The sequence below is a fragment of the Xiphophorus hellerii genome, chromosome 12 (assembly GCF_003331165.1).
Source record: "Xiphophorus hellerii strain 12219 chromosome 12, Xiphophorus_hellerii-4.1, whole genome shotgun sequence".
Lineage (NCBI taxonomy): Eukaryota > Metazoa > Chordata > Actinopteri > Cyprinodontiformes > Poeciliidae > Xiphophorus > Xiphophorus hellerii.
Window position 1 is genome coordinate 2,278,814 of NC_045683.1, and position 19,781 is coordinate 2,298,594.

Here is a 19,781-nt window from a genome sequence, read left to right on the forward strand (position 1 = left end):
TTTGTAATTTTCTGACTGAGCTGCAGAGAAACTGGTAAACACCAGAACTGGTTCTGGAAAAATCCAACCTCAATATTCAAACTAACAAACAGACGAAAATTCAGCATTTATTGACCAAAGCTCAGAAATTTTCTAGAAAATTTCCGAGCTTAATCTCAAAATTTCACCAAGATGTAGAAGACGGACTCCACTCACAGGTCTTCCTCGACTAGTTTTCTTTCTTCTCCTTCCATTCACTTGTGGTTAATATTGTACAATAGATTATGTTAAATGCATGTTTCATTTCCAACTTTGAGTTCAGAAAATTTCCACGTTTTTTTTGTGAATATATTTTAGATTAATCTCAAAATTTCAGAGTTTTTTTTTCTCACAAATTAAAAAATTTGAGCTTAGAAATTTCCAAGTTTTTTTCTATAAAATTTCTGAGATTAAGCTCCAAACTTTTGAGTTTTTTTCTCTCAAACTTTTGGAGCTCAGAAATTTCTGAGTTTTTCTTGGAAATTTCTGAAGTTAATCTCAAAGTTTCAGAATTTTCTTTTTGCAAATTGTCTGAGTCTCAGAAATGTCCAAGTTTTGTCTAGAAAATTTCTGAGACGAATCTGAATTTTTTTAGATTTTTCTCTGAAATTTTTGACATTTTGAGCTCTGAAATTTCTGAGTTTCTTTGTAGAAAATGTCTGAGATTTTTTTCTATAAAATTTCTGACTAATCTAAAAGAAGACGGTCTCCATTCAAAGCTCTTCCTCGTATAGTTTTCTTTCTTTTATCTTGTGGTTAAAATTGTATGACAGCTGATATGAAATGCATGTTTAATCCAGGAATGTTTAATTCATTTTCCATCCGGCTGTTTTGTGTCGTGATGCTGCAGAAGAGCGAAGAGCTGAAGGGTCTCCGTTTATTTCTGGGATTTTCTCCTTCAAACCAATAAATGTCTTAAATTCAGAAACTTTTTATGACTGAATCTGTGTCAGGCTGCTTGTACAATTGTTCGTCGTCCTTTTAAACTTTAGCAGCAGTTATGTAATAACATGTGGAACTGATTCTGCCTCCGGTTTGTGTGATTAACAAGCCGAATGTTCGGCGCTGGTTGCCAAGCATCAGTCCTAGTAATTGTGACACCTTCCATCTGTAGCCGTCTGAGGAAATCTCTGACGCATTAAAGCGGTCAGTGTTTGGTTTCACTTCGTTTTAACGTACAGCTCAGTAGTGCTGTTCTCCATTTACACAAGAAAAATAAAAGGAATGGGATTCTGATGATGCAGTTCCTCCATTTGGAGCAGCAAACGCAGCCAGACGGTGGCGGATGGCTCTGTCAGAAAACCTGAAGTGAGGTTTAGTTGTAAAACAATTAAAAACATATAAAGGAGAAAGAATAAGAGTTCCCCCATTTAAATACGTGGAAACTGAAAGACAATATTAGGTTTCCGAGAACAAGATGAGATGAGACTGTATTAATATTATTGATTTGTTTTCGTTTTGTTTTCAGAAGTAAATGTCATTCTGATATAATCCTACTGCCAAAATCCATTAAACTTCAGTTGTTTTAGTACCTGTATCAACACTAAGTCTAAATATGCATCTTATAGAAACTCTGAAATGCATAATTTCCTAGTACATTTTCACGTATTTTAGGTTTTGAATAAGTAATTATCATCAAATGTGGTCCAGATGAGAGATTCAGCCCCAGTAGGGCTGGATCTAGAAAAATAAGGGCCCAGGGCTGCAGTTAGTTCTGGTCTCCCATAGCAAAAAAAAAAAAATCTTTTACGCCTGCATATTGAACAACATTAATAGTTGGTTCTGCATATTTGCAGCTATGAATTGATGGCAGATGGCTCCATGTTGCTTAAATTAATAAAAATGCAACAATGTTTTAAATGTCAAGTTAACTTTTCTTTTTATGAATAACATGAAGCCAATAAATCATCTAATCGTCTGGTTTATGAAGCGTAAAACATTATTAGCTACATGTTATTAATGTCTGATTTTATTCATGCAACACTTGTTGTGTTGAAATAATCTGATTTCTCCATGCCGTCTTTATTCTCTCCAGGATGGAAAAACAGCCGAGGATTTGGCTTCTGCTGATCATCATGAACACATCGTGGATTTATTGGGAAAGCTTAAAAAGGTAAAAAAAAAACTTCAACACTTTAAAAAAGAGAAACTATTTAAATATTGCTTTAAATGTCTGTAAGTAGTTTCAATATGAGCCTAAATGTAGGATGATGATGCAGTCAGGTTTCACAGTCTCAACACTCGACTGACTATTTTGGTGTGAAGGTGTCGAGACGAAGATAGAAACTCGTTAGATGTTAACAGTCTGCCAAAGGAAGGATGGAGGTTTTCACAGAGCTGGAGAAGTCAGGCGTTTGCTTCCTTATGCAGGTTTATGGCTCCTAACGCGCAGAAAGACGGTCAAAACGGTTTGTGTTCATGCACAAATTCACCTCATTAAATGTGTTTCCATCGATGTTTATTTTTATGCCCCTCTTTAAATATCGCTTGAGGTTGTTTTTGACTTTTCCAGAAAATAGCTAAAGCACAAAAGGGTAAATAAGCTCAAATAGTAAACGCTCCCATCCATTGCGGGTCTGAGCCTTACCAGAGCCACGAAACTCTGAAAAATAATTTAAAAGAAAAATTCTGACTCCATTTTTCTAAGATGGTGTCCATGCCAGCTAGCAAACTCAACTTCCTGTTTCTCACAGCCATCCGTCAACATTTAACAAAATTACGCTTTGAGTAGTCTGGTTGATTCAAAACATAAATTCATCTTATAAAATTATGTGTTGATGAAAAATACTGATTGTTAAAGCCGTCTCATCATTTATGCAGTGGAGCTCTGTTAAGGAACATCCAAACTACATGAAGTGAAGTGAATCATCGGAGGTGATTTTTATTGACCTTAAACTTTTGAACTTTGTTTAAAAAAAGGTGCAAAAATCAGGAAGGTTCCTATAAAAGTGCGATCCTGCTGAGAACCTGCTGAGATTCAGAGCAGAGCGTGAAAACATGAAAGCAGCAACTGTGAAAACAGTCATCCTCTGCATATGCTGAGCTAAAATAAGACTCTAACACACGGAAACCAGATTTGATAAAGACTGACTTCTTCTCAAGGATATGAAAAATAAAACATGTTGCTTTAACTAAACGGAGCACAGATGCTGCACTCTGTGAACCACAATCAGTGGAGTTATGATGTCCGTTTAGTGGATGCAGCAGCGTGGCCAGGTGGGAGCGTGGAGTGTTTCACGTCCCACTCACAGTTGGAGGCCATGATGATCCTGACTCATCTGCTGGATGCTTGCAGGACGACCTGACTGCTTCACCAGCGTTTCACTGGCAGCCGTTTGTTTTGGCTTCTGATCCGTCTAAAAACTGATTTCAGGTTGAGCTTTACAGGCACAGCTTGATGTTCAGTCTTTAAATTCATTAGATTTATTTATCCATTGTTGTTTATTATGACAGTTCTGACTTACAGCTCATACAAATTTCAGCTTTTCTGACAATAAAATATTGCTTCAGGTCAGTTAGAAAATCAAATTTAAATAGGGCTGAAATGATTAATCATGATTAATCAATTACTGAAATAATCAACTGATTTAGTAATCTATTAATCATTAACTGGAGTATATGGCCTAAACCAGGTAAGGATAATTAAGCCAAAACTGTACAAAATATATATTTTATACAGTTATATGATGTATGACCAAAATAAAATTGTAATATTATGACTAATAATGTTATTAGTCATAATAGAACTTTATTCTCATAATTATATGCTTTTATCCTCATGTCTTTATTCTCATTTTTTAATTTATTTATTTTTTATAATGGCATTAATATCCTCTCATATTCCATAGATTTTAAGCAGCAGACAAACATTAACTTTTTCCTCCTCGTTACCAGGACAACCACAAGCTGAGCTACATCCAGCAGCTGCGCCCCACCCAGACCATCCAGCCCAGGATCAAACTCAAGCTGTTCGGACACTCCGGGTCCGGGAAGAGCACGCTGCTGGAGTCGCTGAAATGCGGCATCCTGCGCAGCTTCTTCAGGCGGCGCAGGACGACGCGCATGACCAACTCAGCGCGACACCCCAACTCCCCCGTCAACTCCAAGCCTGCAGGTAGCGAAAAATAAATACTGAAAAACGGGAAAAAAATAACATCTGCTGTGGATTTTTTTTATTTACATTTTTGCATATTTTTTCTCATTTTCTCTCTGGAATGAGAGAGACCAGGAAAAAAAGGTCTATACTATTACAAAAATGACAAACACTAATTCAGATGTTTAAAAAAATATTGGCCTTACACAACTGACCAGGATATGAGGGAAATTATTAATTCTGTCTGCAGAGGACAGAATCAATTTATTATGATTATTATAATAAAAAATCTAATTTAACTCTGTAGGTAACTTTTATGGTTTGAATAGTTAACTTTAACTTCTGTCCCAACATCTGAATGTTTAACTTTTAGAAAAATTAATCCAGTTTTAATAAAGTGAGACTGGATGTACGTAAACAGATAGAATAAAAGGTTTTCAACAGGCTCCAGAAAAACGGTGTGTAGGTGTGGCTCTGCAGCATCTGGTGGAAATTCAAATGGCAAGTCTGTAAAAAGTGGATTTATTTGCGGTAAAACAGCGCCACCATGTGGTATAAGTATGACGTTTTAGATAAATACCAAAAGTTTAAAGATCTGCTAAAAAAAAACTACATATCACAACACCTGTTCGTTTTCTTTTGAGAGCTACATCTTGTGAGTTTGTAATATTTACCCCTAAAAAATTAAATCTAATTTTTTTTAATCAAGAAGTGGAAAAAATTAAATAATTATTTAATTTGGTATTTTCAGAATGAAGCAGAGTTAACGAGTTGCTAAATTTTTCACTTAGAAAGTCTAGACAAGAAAGACAGAGTTTAGTAATAACTAGTTACATTTACATGAGTAACTTTTTTTGAAAAAAAAAATACTTTTAGGAGTATTTTTACTACGCTGTACTTTTTGCTTTTGTAATTTTATTTTGAAGTAAATCTACTCTCACTTGAATACTTACTTACATTTTTCGGCTATTCTGAAGAAATGCGGTGAAGTACGTAAACAGGAGTCGATGTTTGTGGAACAAACTGCAGAGAAATCCTGGTTGGTAAATATTCTGCAGATTCAGGTTTGTGTCTCTTCCTCTGCAGTCTCTGTGAGCATCTCCAACCTTTACCCCGGCTGTGAGAACGTGAGCGTGCGCAGTCGCAGCATGATGTTCGAGCCCAGCCTGACCAAAGGCGTGCTGGAGGTTTTCTCCCCCGTCCACAGCGCGCTGTCGGCAGCGGACGAGCAGGCCACCAAGGCCATCGACATCCAGCACGCCAACATCCACGGTGAGAGGCTCGCGAAAAACACCCCGGAAATTCATCTTTACCGTTCAATACAGATATCTGTGTAGTATGGAAGCCCATTTCTGCCAGGAAAGTCATAATTATGATATTCAAAGTCATGATTATAAGATACTGGAGTAAACCTCCTTATAGAAACAATGTGACCTTATTGCATAATTCTGACTTTTAAAACTTGAAATTATTATTTTAAAACTCATAATTATGAATTCCAATTGGGCTTTTATTTTTTTCTTTTATGGCATGACTGTACTTCTATAGACAGATATTCTTTAATGTCTTAAAGTTTTTTTTCTTTTATGGCATGAATGTACTTCTATAGACAGATATTCTTTTACGTCTTAAAGTTTTTTTTTCTTTTATGGCGTGAATGTACTTCTATAGACAGATATTCTTTAATGTCTTAAAGTTTTTTTTCTTTTATGGCATGACTGTACTTCTATAGACAGATATTCTTTTACGTCTTAAAGTTTTTTTTTCTTTTATGGCGTGAATGTACTTCTATAGACAGATGTTCTTTAATGTCTTAAAGTTTTTTTTCTTTTATGGCATGACTGTACTTCTATAGACAGATATTCTTTTACGTCTTAAAGTTTTTTTTTCTTTTATGGCGTGAATGTACTTCTATAGACAGATGTTCTTTAATGTACAAAAGTTTTTTTTCTTTTATGGCATGAATGTGCTTCCATAGGACAGTTATTCTTCAATGTATTAAGGCGTAACGAAAGCTCCTCCTTTCCTCTGAAGGTGTTGGTGATTTCAGCGTTTGGGAGTTCTCAGGAAACCCCGTCTACCACTGCTCCTACGACTACTTTGCGGCCAACGACGTGACGGCGATCCACCTGGTGCTGTTCAGCCTGGAGGAGCCGTACGAGACGCAGCTGGGCCACATCACCTACTGGCTGAACCTGCTGAAGGCCCTCACCCCGCCGCAGGACAACATCGGTAACGCACGCTGCATTCACTCACACGCCGCTCAGAATTATAAAAATATTTTTTTGCACTACCTCCCATTTAAATTCCAAGTTTATGAGATCATAACTTATCATTCGCAAATGTTTTCCATCTTAGATTAAATCTCTGCCCTGCAAAATTCAATTGAAAAAATATAAAACTAATTTTCATAAGTCTTTACCCCGTAGTAGTTATAGTGTATCTGATAAACTCATCATAAACTTTTTCACATTTTCTCATTTGTCTCCTTTAGATTAAGCAAACGCTTCCAGAGAGGTTCATAATGTGCAAAGGTATCAGTCAGAAGAAGGGTCGAGACAATTCTACAGCATTAAATATGTAACAGCCAGAAGTTTACATGCACTGCAAAACACAAACTCTTACCAAGTGTTTTTGGTCTAGTTTTTAGTACGGCTGAAATAAGACAAAATGGACTTACAAGTAAGTTTTCAGAAACAAGTAGGAGTTTGTTTTAAGTAAATTATTCCTAAATATTGTTGGCAAAGTACTAGTTTTACTGCCAGACTATCTCACTTATAGAAACACGTTCCTCATGTTATATGTGAAATAATCTGCTTTTTCATCAATTTGTCATTCAAATTCTCATTCTAAAAACAATGACAAAATTTCGACGATTCCTGAGCTGCAGTTGGGGGCCACACTGAGTTGTTCCAAGGGCCACGGATGGCTCCCAAACCACACTTTGGGCACCCCTGATGTAGAGTCAGCATGCAGCTCCAGTTATTACATCTAGATCAGGGGTCTCAAACTCCAGGCCTCGAGGGCCGCTGTCCTGCAGTTTTTAGATGTGCCACAGGTATAAAACACTGAAATGAAATGACTTAATGACCTCCTCCTTGTGTAGATCAGTTCTCCAGAGCCTTAATGACCTAATTATTCTGTTCAGGTGGTGCAGCAGAGGCACATCTAAAAGTTGCAGGACTGCGGCCCTCGAGGACTGGAGTTTGAGACCCCTGATCTAGAGGCCAAAAATCTAGAGGCAATCAGGCCAAAAATCTGGGCTGAGCCTTCAAGGTCACATAAAGATGGTTACAAATTCAGCCTTTCATCACCTGAAAACAAACTTCCAAAAACTACAAAAGATTTACTTCAAATCAAAGCTACAAACCCACCTGTTTAGAATTTATTAATAATAACGAACATTGATCAACATATTTGATCTGCATTTGCTTATTAAAATGTAACATTTATTGCTTGTTTCATAATTTTGGTGTTTTTATGATGTAAAGCACTTTAACTGCCTTGTTGCTGGAATGTGCTCTACAGGTAAACCCGACGTTTGTCTGTGACGTTACTGATGTTTGTGATGCTTTGATTTTCCGTCTGTCCAGTTTTCGGAGGTCGGATCCAGCAGCCGCTGCCGGTCGTCCTGGTGGCGACGCACGCCGACCTGGCCGACATCACCAGGGCGTTCTCTGGGGAGTTCAGCTACGACAAAGAGCGAGCGCTGCTCAAGGAAGTCAGGAACAGGTTGGGAATCAAACTACAACACAAAACGACAAAGAAAATCACAGTTTTTAAATCTTCAAAGCGCTAATACGGCCAACCATGTTTTAGTGATAAAACTGAAGAAAATCAAATTCAGATTGCTCTGAAATAGCAAACTAAAGTCTTCCATTACTGATTCATAAAAAAACAAATTTGTTAGGTAAATTGTATTATTAGTAATTATCAAATATTTGTTGTATCATGTAGCCTTGTAGTTACATTTAGATAATGTTCCTGTGTGTTAAATAACTTTGATTCTATCCTGAGACTTCCCTGGGAAATAGGGGTGACAGCTACTCTCAGCAGATGTTGCCCTGCAGGACTTCCTACAAGACAGAGGTGTTAATTGCTCCCAGCAGAGTTTTACAAGCCTGACAATAAACTCTGCTCTGTGCTTCTTTGTGATACAAAGCCGTTGCTTTGAAGCTATGCAACGTGTCTTATTCCACACCGTGCCTGGAGCAAGAAAGATCTAGAGTATAGATAACATGTGTCTAGACTAGTGAATGTTATTTAGCGCTGCAACCATATGATGAATACTTTAACCCCACCCCATAGGGTTGCAGCGCCCCGTGTGACAGGGTTTCCTGAAATCAATAAAATAGAGGAGCGGGAGATGTGTTTTCCAGAGCGGTTGGAGATTTGTAACTGAAAACACATCTCTGTCTGCTCTCCTCGCGAGAAACAAAGAATCTAACTCTCTTGTCTTTCCTGTGTTTTGTTTAATAGGTATTTAGACCTGACAAAATTAAAATAAATAAACAAAAGACAATCAGCCTGGCCGGGGAGAAGTAAAGCCTGGTGGCCCGCCAGGCTGATGATTCACTGGGGAAAACCTTGCTTTAACTGCAGACATGGGAACAAATAGGAGGAACTGAAGAAAATCCCGTTCGGACTGGTCTGAAATGGTAAAAGTTTTTCTGGTTTCCAGGTTTGGGAACGATCTGCAGATCAGCGACAAACTGTTTGTGATGGACGCCGGAGCATCAAACTCCAAAGACCTGAAGCTGCTGAGGAGTCACCTGCAGGAGCTGCGCGCCAGCATCATCTCTGTGAGTCCAAACGTCCTCAAGCTGTCTGCAAACATCAGAGCCTTCAGCATTTGGAGCACAAAGCTGCGGCACGGTTTCATATTTCCAAAAGCAATCTAGAAAACGTGCGTTTTCTGCTGCATTTATGAAACAGCATCATAAGTTTTTAGGACACTTTATTATTTTTATTGAACAAAAATGTACAAAACAGGTTTTTCATTAAAGACCAGCATCAAAATCTGTGTAGATAAATTAAGCAAGTAGAGATACGTATGTTAAGAAAAGGAATTACAATAAATACAAGACAAATATATGAAAAAGATCTAAAAAAACCAACATAAAAGCTAAAATTCAGAGGTTTCTGTAAAAATATTTATTGTAATAAGAAAGATTATTAATGAATTTGAGGGATTCAGTCAGAGATTTTATTCTTACAGGAAATTAGCATTAAATGTCAAGTTTGCAAACTTGTGTATGTAAATGAAAGATTTTGCATAGATAATAAATTAAACGATACATTCAAAATTAAAATTTTCAGCATTTCTTTAAAAGCGTATAATATCCTTGAGATGTAATGAGCAAACAGAAACAGTGAGATTGAAGGCCACTGCAGCATTTCTGGATGTATCACAACTAAACACATTTAGTTGTTTTTTTTATCTGAAGGCGCAGAGCATCTGTACATCTAGCAGTAATTAAGTTCACACAATATATGTACAATTTTAAAGTGTATTTCTTTAGCTTTGTTAGCGTATTAGTGAGGTTAATGCAAGTCCCTTGAATTTCATGAAAGTTGTTTGACACAACAGCTCACCAACGTGGTTAAGAAAGCAAAAGCAGCCTTCAAAATAAAAGCATTCTGTAGTAAACATCGGTACTACAAACTCATTTCGGGTTAAAGTTTTAAAGTGTATTAGTTTTCTAATCCATTGGTTTATTTGTGTTGATATCAAGCATGATGAAACAGAAAAGCTCTTACCTTCCCGTTCTCCATCGTTGCAGAGGTGCGGTCCGATGACGCAGCTGTCGGAGCGCCTGCTGGCCGCGCTGCCGTCCTGGAGGAAGCTGAGCGGGCCGAACCAGCTGACGTCATGGCAACAGTTTGTCAGCGACGTCCAGGAGCAGATCAACCCGCTGGTCAGCCAGGACCACCTCCGGACTCTGGCCATGCAGCTGCACAGCATGGGGGAGGTGAGGCGTCGCTCATCAGAACCGAACCTCATCAGCGCTTCTGGTTACCAGTTCAGCCAGTACCACCACCGGCCACCAGGGCGCACTGCTGAGTCAGGAGCGTTTAGTCAGCCTGTTTACCAGAACGACTCAAAACATGACAGGTTCATCAGGCCTCTGCTACGGAAGAGGATCAGGAGAAAAGATTTCTGACTTTATTATCAGAATTTTGACTTTTCTTAGAAATTTAGCTTTTTTTTCAGATTTCTCTTTTTTTCTTAAAAATTTCTAAAACGGTGAGTGAGGTTCCTCTGTTTGTGTGTTTTTCCTGCAGATCAACATCATGCAGAGCGAGACGGTGCAGGACGTCGTCGTGCTCGAGCCTCGCTGGCTCTGCACCAGCGTCCTCGGTAAGCTGCTGTCCGTGGAAACGCCCAAGGCCATCCACCACTACAGGGGGCGCTACAGGCTGGAGGAGGTGCAGGCGCTGGCGCCGGAGAGCGACGTGGAGGAGCTGCTGCAGATCCTGGACGCCATGGACGTCTGCGCTCGCGACATCACCAACCCGTCCATGGTGGACGTCCCGGCGCTCATCAAGACCAACGGCCTGCACCGCTCCTGGACGGAGGACGAGGACGAGGACGCGCTGATCTACGGCGGCGTGCGGCTCGTCCCCGCCGAGCACCTCACGCCGTTTCCCTGCGGCTTGTTCCACAAGCTGCAGGTCAACCTGTGCCGCTGGAGCCACCAGCAGAAACCCGAGGAGGACGGCGCCGACGACTCGGACGGAGACATTCACCTGTGGACCAACGGCGCCAAGGTGAGCCAGGCGGGGGTGGAGGCCATGATCCTGCTGGTGAACCACGGCCAGGGCGTGGAGATCCAGGTGCGCGGCCACGAGTCTCAGCGGGCCAAGTGCTACGCCCTGCTGGACACCGTGTGCAGCATCACGGAGAACCTGCTGGCCTCCACGCTGCCGGGCCTGCTCACCGCCCGGTACTACCTGAGCCCGCAGCAGCTGCGGGAGCACCACGCCCCCATCATGGTGTACCAGCCCAAAGACTTCTGCCGCGCCCAGATCCAGCGCGAAACCTCGCTCACCAACACCATGGGCGGCTACCGCGAGAGCTTCAGCAGCATCCTGGCGTTCGGCTGCGCTGAGGTCTACCAGCATGGCGTGCTGGGGACCGACATCCACATCGCCGACGTGCCGCTGCTGGCCCGCAGGAAGCTGTGCCGCATGCTGGACCCGCCCGACGCGCTGGGCAAGGACTGGTGCCTGCTGGCCATGAACCTCGGCCTCACCGACCTGGTGGCCAAGCACAGCGGCGGCGGCGCCACACCGGACGCCGACGCGCAGCCGCCGCCGCCCAGCCCCACGGCGGCGCTGCTGCGGGAGTGGAGCGGCAGAGCCGGCAGCAAGGTCGGCGTCCTGATGATCAAACTGCGGGAGCTGGGGCGCCGGGACGCGGCCGACTTCCTGCTCAAGGCGTCGCCGGTGTTCAGGGTCAACATGGAGGCGCTGAGCGGCGCGCCCAACGGATACCCGCCCACCTGCAACGGCGGCACGTCTTACAACTCAATCAGCTCCGTCATATCGCGCTGACGAGCCGCGCAGCTTCAGCAACGATGTGCAATCATGAAGAGCTGCTCGCCGTTTTCCAACATCCTGTACAGCCAGCCCCTCCCCTCCTCTACACTGCAAAAACACAAAACCTGAAGAAACACAAAATCTGACCAAATATTTCTAATTTCTACTGCAAATATCTTTGTAAACTAAAAGTAAGGCAAAACTAAGTTATAAGAAACTTTTCATCCAGATATTGCAGCTCGTTTCACTAAATAAATCTTTAATATTGATGAAATAGTTCCAGTTCCACTTGCAGATTATTTCACATATAAAACAACATTTTCCCAATTTGTTTTTTTTTTTGTTTTTTGGTTGAAAACAGAGAAAATAGAGTTTTATCTCAACAATGCATTAAATCAGTGTCTGTTAAATTGTATGATTTTATAACTCAAATTGTAAATCCATAGAATCAGCAGCATGATTCATTTTCACTGCAGAAACACAAAATCTTACCAAGTTTGTTTTAGTCTAATTTCTAGTGCAAATATCTTAGTAAAGTAAGACAAAGTCAAAAGTAACTTTTCAGCAACAAATAAGATCTTGTTTTAATTCATTAATATTGATGAAAAAGTACTAATTTCATCTGCAGATTATTTTACTTGAAACAAAACATTTTTCCCATTTAATGAATAAAATAATCTGCCAATGGAACAAGAGATTTTTCTCATAATATAAGTTAAAACATCTTGTTCTACTAGCTTTTAGTTATTTAATTTATAACTAAGGTTGAAGCTTGTTTTTAGTCAATAATTCCTCAATATTATTAAAAATCACACTAGATCTACTGGCAAATTACTTCAGTTATTACATGGGGAAATTATCTTGTTATAAGTAAATTTATCTGCCAGTGAAACTAGAACTTTTTCATCAATATTGAGGAATTATTGACTTAAAATAAGCTCTTATTTATTTGAAAAGTTACTTTGAAGTTAATTTTTTTTTCTTAGAAAACATTTTTCTCACATAAGTTAAAATATCTCTTTAACAACTAAGATGTAAGATCTTGTTTTAAGTCAACAAATCTTTAATATTAAGTTAAAAGTTCTAGTTCTACTAGCAAACTATTTCACTTTTAACGAGATGCTTTAAGTGAAATAATCTGCCAGTGGAACTAGACATTTTATTCTGATATAAGTTAAAATATCTTATTATTCTGGCAGATTATTTAACTTGTAGGCATCACTTTTCTATCAGTATTAAGTGATTATTGACCTAAAACACACTTCTTGCTGAAAAGCGACTTGTTAGTTTTGTCTTTTTTCAAATCTGCTAAGATATTTACACCAGAAACTAGACCAAAAATACTTGGTGAGATTTTGGTTTTTTGCAGTGTATGAATGTCGTTGAAGCTCCAAAGAGGAATCCTGTGGTTTTAATCTCATTGTGCTGCTTAATAATAATAATAATATTAACAATAATAATCCTCCTGCTCTGCTGCAAATTGAAATAGGAAAAGCAAACCCGTCTCCAGGTGAAGAAGTTGTCTGTTTTTCAGCTCCCATCCGAGAACTCTGCGTTTATGTAGGAGGCCGCCATCTCTTTTACATTTAATATTATCTCAGTTGTTCATTTTTTTTCCTTTTGTTAATCTTTGTGTATAATTAATAAATTAAGAGTGTTTCTCAGAGTGCCTTCGGGGCCTTCTACCTCCCTAAAAGCACAAACCGTCTTGTTGTTGCGACAGCTGTTCTTTCCTAACATCTGAAGAACCGTGCCTTGTTGACACTAAAACAGCGAAATCAAAAGTTTAAACCTCGCCTGTTTAGATTTAAGGCAGAAAACCCAAATTATGAAGAATCTTATTTGGAAAAAAAATGAAACAAAAACCTGTTTTTAAGTCAGATTTAGGATAGTTTTAGCAGGGATGTCCCGGTCCAGGTTTTGGCTCCAATCCTGATCAGATTCGATAAATAAACCCTGAGTTCCAGTCGGATGCTTCATGGAAATCAATATCATGCACATTCAGTAAAATCAGACATTTTGCATCAGTATTTCATGGTGGCTGAGAGATGCAAACACATGAATGATGAAACTCCGAGACACAGAAACAGAAAAATAAACAAAAAATGCAACAAAAAAAGCTGCAATCACAGAAAAAGGAAACAAATACAATATAAATAAATATAATATAAATACAAATATAAATAAAAAGGTGGGAACAACTGCAAGCAGGAAACACTGTAAACTCGAAGTCCTTCAGACCACTAGGGGGCGTCGACTAAAATCCTATGGCACCAGGTAAAGATGGGATGTTGATATTTATGGGGTTTTTCACAAGGAAGAAGGAAGAAAAGGTGTGTTAGACTGTTAGATGTTTTTTTTACAATATTACTGAGCACAATTGGGTATTTATGTAGGTAATACTACCTACTCCAGACTCCCCCTACTGGTCTGGAGGACTTCTGTTTTGTGGAGAAACTTTGCTGTGTTTCATATTTGCAGTTTTTTCTACTTGCAACAGTTTTCGTTTGCAGCGGTTCTTCTGTTGCGTTTGTGTTTTGGAGTTTGCATCATTCGTGTGTTTGCTGCATGTTTGCACCTGCTGGCCATCGTAATGTTTCTTTTTCTTAGTATTAAATTAACTGACCACCTCCAGAGTTTTGAAAGGAGTTTCTGTAAAGACAGATGCTAACAGAAATGCGCAGCTTTAACTTGTTTATTTCTGCTGCTGAAAATGGCTCAGTTAGCAAAAGCGCTAAGCTAACGCTAAAATGTTGACTTTCTACTGTGATATGACTCATTGATTTTTACCCAGTTTTATCTGAGTTCTGGTTGAACGTCATACAATGTAATGACGACTGTTTCAGCTGCTTTCTGCTCTCTGGTTGCACCAGCCACTACTATCTCTCTCTTCATCTATAAATTTTATTCTAAATGCAAACTGTGATGCGGTTTTCAAGCAAAGTACATTAAATTAGGTCCCACATCAGTTAACCAACGAAAAGTTTCGTCTCTGTGATCGGGACATCCCATATTTTTAATAATTTGGGGTGATTCTGTTTTACAGGTCCCATAATTTCTGTCTTTTGGTTTTGATTGAACTTTCCCCTGAACAAAATGTTTTTTCATTTTGGTTGTATTAACCTGAGCCACCATCAATGTTACAGTTCAGATAATGGTCTAATCGCTCTACGTTATGTTTTTTGCACGGTTTCTAATCATTTTCCGCAATTATGTTGAAAAATGTATTTTTCTTAATGTTGTGCTTCGGAGACGTTCTCTTCTGTTACTGTTTGATCGGATTGTTTTGAAGCTGCTTTAATGCTAAATATTTGGTCGTTCTGTTACAGTCTGGTTGTGTTTTTATTCAGCTTTTCATTGTTACCTGTTTGGATTCAGTACAGTAATCAGAGGTTTGCTCTCTTCTGTGAGGAAAAAGATTTTGTAAAAAAATATATAATTATCTTCTGTTGTAGACATTTTAAATCTGAACCAACAGCAGATTATTTTCCTGATTTCTTCACTAAATCATCCCGGGAAAGAAGAAACCAAAGATCCTGGTGTTTTTTCCATGTTTTTGCTGTTATTTTAGTTTCGGTTGCAGCTTCGACTTCAGCCTCTAGATGGCGGTAGAATCCACACATCGGACCTTTAATGTTTACAGCAGGAACAGAGAGCAGATTGGAGCTACAATTGTTGATCATAAAGACAGTTTGTAAGAAAATTCTGGGACCTGTTAAATGTTTTTCCATTTCAACAGAAGGAATTTTAGCCATTTTTACCAATAAAAGGACAAATTTTTGAGTTTCTAAACATTAAAAATCATCATGGCTGAGATTCAGGGTCGACATCCTACTGACTTTAAATAGAAAGTGCCACAAAATAAAGAGAAAATAGCCTAATAAGGTGGATTTTTGTTATGTTTTTGCTGTAAAGTAACTGTTGACCGTCCTGACGCTGCAGCTTGCCGTCCACGGTGTCGGCTGTTTTCCCTTTGCACAGTGGCGTCGACGCCACCTTCCACCAAGCTAAATTTGAGCTTCTGTCGGTTTCACTGCGGGTTGTTGGCCGGCCACGCGTCGCCTCACATCTTCTTTCACTTTGTCTTTTTACAGCACAAGGCTGCACTGCAAAAACACAAAATGTTACCAAGTTTTTCTGGCTAGTTTCTAGTACCAGTATCTTTGTACACTTGAAATAAGACAAAACTAAAACATTTCAGTGAAATATAGGAGCTTGTTTAGAGTTAATAATGTATTAATTTTGATTATTAAAGAAGTACTAGTCCCACTGGCAAATTATTTCACTAATATCTAAGACATTTTCTCATGTTATAAGTTAAAATCTCTTTTTCCTCTGGTGGATTATTTTACTTTATAACAGGGAAACATGTCTTGTTAGAAGTGAAATTATCTGACAGAGGATCTAATACTTTTTCATCAAAATTAAGAAATTATTTACTGTAAACAAGCACTGAAAAGTTAAATAATTGATGCAAATAAATGATTACATTTGTATTTAATTATTAGTTCTTGTTCTTGCAGCTTCTCTGTGAAATGTATGAATTTGAAAAGTCAAAACTGAGAAATCTTGTAGAAAAACCATGAAGTTTCTGGGACTTTCCAAGTTTTTCTTTTTTTTCAAAATAATTCTGAGATCAAAAATTTCTGAGTTTTTTCTAGCAATTTTTTTTTTTTTTGCTTTTCAAGCCCAGAAATGTCTGGAGAATTTCTCACATAAATCTGTGGAATTATTTGCTTAAAACAAGCTGAGAAAAGTTACTTTTAAGTTAGTTTTGCCACATTTCAAGTCTACTAAGGAGTTTGCAGTAGAAACTAGACCAGAAACACTTTGAATTGTTTAGATTTTGCAGTGTGGAGAGGCTGAAGAAATGGGGTAAAGTTGGTGAAATGTTTTGTGTTTTTTTGTGCGTAGGTGTTTGTAAAGTTTTTACAGAAGAAAACAGGAATTATGACATTTTTCAGGTTGAGTATTTTATTCCCAAGAGGTTTTTGTTTCTGAAAACATTCTGATAAGAAGAGCTGCAGTGTTTCCTGTGTTTCACTTCCTCCAGTGTTCAGAGTTAAAATAAGCCTCTTAAAGCCGCTTTTCTCTCAGCTCCGACTTGCCAATCGACTCAGCAAACCGCTCTGATTTCTCCCCCAGACGCAGAGAGGCAACATGAATGTAGAGAAAGGATTCACTTAAATAAAAGAAAGACTTCAGCCCTTGCAGAAAGCGCGGCTCGGCAAAGCGTCCCAGACCGGTTCTGTGTTGTTGCCAACGCTGTGTGCCTGAAACGCAGTGCTGTGTCGTCGTGTCGTTGCCTTGAGCAGATCGCAGGTGGGGAGGTGAAGCTTTGGGGAAGGAAAGAGGAAAATGTTTGTTTCTGTTGTGAGAACTGAGACTCGCCTGGAACGATTGACGGATTCTGTTTGACGGGGAGATTTTGGTCTAATCGCCACATTGCACAAGTCTTTTTGTCGCTATTTATGTTTTGTTCTTTTAGCATGTCTGAGAATGCCATGTTCTTATTACTTCTGACACTTTACAGTGTAATACATTTTATAATAAATTCTTTATTACCTTTTGGGTCGTTTCGAATGATTCTTATTGTCCTAGTGACGGCCTTCAAACAGGCCCACAGCATCACAGATCACCACTGTGCAATTAGGATAATGATTCTTTTCCAACTTTTTTGTCTTTTTTTTTTTTTAGCCAAACTCACCTCATTGGTTGCTATGGAGACTCAGTCAAACCCAAGATGGCCTCCCTTACCTGGATGATCACATCCAACTCTGTTTTTCACACTTTTAGATAAATCTCCACTTCCAAAACACAAAATGTTACCAAGTGGTTTTGTTCATTTCTAGTGCAAATATCTTAGAACACTTGAAATACGACAAAACTAACCTACAATTGACTTTTCATCAAAATATAGGCGCTTGCTTTGATGAAATAATTTATTAATATTGATGAAAAGGTTCCACTGATTATTTCACTTATAACAGGACATTTTCCCATGTTATAGCTGAAATAATCTGCCACTGGAACTAGAACGTTTATCAATGTTTAACAAAATGTTTAAATAGTTTAGGACAATTTATTAAATGTCCTTAAATCATTAAAATGCAAACTTTATTGTAAGAAATGTTTAATTAATTAATGGTTCTTGTTCCTGCAGCATCACTGTAAAATTTTAGTATAAAAAGAAAAAAATCAGAGATTGAGATTAAACTAAGAAAATTAAAAAAATTAAAATCTTTTTGGCTTTTGAAACTTTCCAAGTTTTTTCTCAAATATTTCTTAGACTAATCTAAAAGAAATGAGGGGGTTTTCTGCAGTTTTTTTTACTTTTGAAAGCCATAAATGTCCATGTTTTTTTTCTGAAAAATGTCTTAAATTAAAATAATTTGAGTTTTTCCAAGCTAATTTTCAAGTTTTGAAACTCAGAAATTTCACATTGATGCTGCAAGAACAAGAATCATTAACAAGTTAAAAGAAAAAGTCCAGTTTTTTAGTTTTGAAAGCGAAACTCCCAGCAGCAGGTTGTTGGTCCAGTGAAATATTTACTCCGGGTTTTGGCGACTCTGAATCTCCACAGCAGCCGGTTATTATTATTATCATTATTTCCAGTCCTCTGGGCTCTTTGTGCAGCTTCATCTGCAGACGACCCAACCCACACAGTCACATGAGAGCCACCGGCCCGGTTCTGTCTGGACTCGCCCCACGCTGCATCAGCAACGCTCTGCAGCTGTTTGTGGCAGAGCAACAGCAGGATTTATCTGATCTGAAATGGTTTCTGCTGTTCTTTAGACTTGGTTCCGTATGGCAGCGTATTCTGACCCGCTGTAGGGAAAGGGAGAAAAATAAGTGCATTTTTGACAAAAATAAATAACATTTCCAGGCTCCAAAAGTTGAAATTTTGCTAGAAAAATTTCAGAAGATGTTGGGATTAATCTCACATTTGTTTCTAGAAAAAGTAAGGAAATTTCTGGGTTTGCAAAGTTGAAAATTTGTTAGAAAAAAAATCAGGAATTTTTAAATTAATTGCAGCAATTTCTGAAAAAAAGAGGCAAATTTCTGAGTTTGAAAAGTTTAAAACTTTTGACTTATGAAACTCAGACCATTTCCAAAAGTCAAACATTTTTAACTTTTCAAACTCAGAAATTTTCAGTTTTTTCTCAAATGTTTGTGTTTTATCTTTTTTTTTTTTTTAAATCTAGTAAAGTTTAAACTTTTCCAGCAAAGAAATTTCTTATTTTTTCTTGAATATTTCTTAGAATAATCTAAAAATTGCTGCTTTTTAGAAGCTTTGACTCTTGAAACCCAGAAATTTCCACATTTTTTATCTCAATATTTGAGGAGTAGTGAGAAGTTAATGCTTTTGTTTTTTAGGTTCCCATGAAATCATGTGACTGTTTGCTCCAAAGCTGAATCACGAGCCGATAGGGAACGATCTTATTCTATAGACAAACGGGCCGGGTCTCATTCTCAGCCTGAAGGGAAGTTTATTGTGAGTAAAAACACCGTTAGAGGAACAACAAACACACAGCTTTCTCTTCCTGGTTCCCTGCTAAACCATCCATCCCGTGAGGAAACATTTCTGTCGCAGCTGATTTTCTTTCTCTTCCTAAGAAACGTCAGCATAACGTCTGCAGGGAGGAATCAACCTGGGTTGCATTTCAGCATCCAGATCCTAAAGTGTTTTGTTTCCTCAAAGCTGCAGTATATAACTTCTATAAAAATATACTTTTGTTTGCATATCTGTTGCTAAATATGAAATCTTAAGCAATTCTGGTTTTAAGAAAACATTTACAGTAATGAATTATTAAACTAAATGTTTAGTTTGATGAGCTGTTCACAGCTTTCAGATGAAACCGGCTGTAAATGTGCAGACAGGACGGAAACACGGCACAATAATCATCATTATGTCATTTTCTGCCTGATTCTGGTAGAAATAAACGTCTGACTCACATAAAGTCACGTTTTCCAGTCTTTTATGACTTAATCTGAATGTCCCAGGTTAGAGTTAAATATATGTTTATTGTCGTTTCTTCGAACATTAAACTTAAAACTGATTTTTATTTGGCTTTTACTATAATAGGTTAGAATAGAAAACTTCTTTATTGTCCCAAAATGGTGAAAT

General features: G+C 38.4%; 1 protein-coding gene across 1 annotated transcript in view; it reads left to right on the forward strand.

Annotated features, from left to right (window-relative positions):
- dapk1 (death-associated protein kinase 1) overlaps positions 1-17,223 on the forward strand; it is a 66,115-nt gene extending 48,892 nt beyond the window's left edge. The window contains exons 17-25 of the mRNA XM_032578293.1: positions 2,054-2,131; positions 3,913-4,132; positions 5,198-5,383; positions 6,146-6,343; positions 7,705-7,843; positions 8,793-8,913; positions 9,895-10,083; positions 10,397-12,158; positions 12,425-17,223. Coding sequence (XP_032434184.1) covers positions 2,054-2,131; positions 3,913-4,132; positions 5,198-5,383; positions 6,146-6,343; positions 7,705-7,843; positions 8,793-8,913; positions 9,895-10,083; positions 10,397-11,668 — 2,403 coding nt within the window. The 3' untranslated portion in view covers positions 11,669-12,158; positions 12,425-17,223. The remainder of the gene's footprint in view (positions 1-2,053; positions 2,132-3,912; positions 4,133-5,197; positions 5,384-6,145; positions 6,344-7,704; positions 7,844-8,792; positions 8,914-9,894; positions 10,084-10,396; positions 12,159-12,424) is intronic.
- The last annotated feature ends 2,558 nt before the right edge of the window (positions 17,224-19,781 follow it).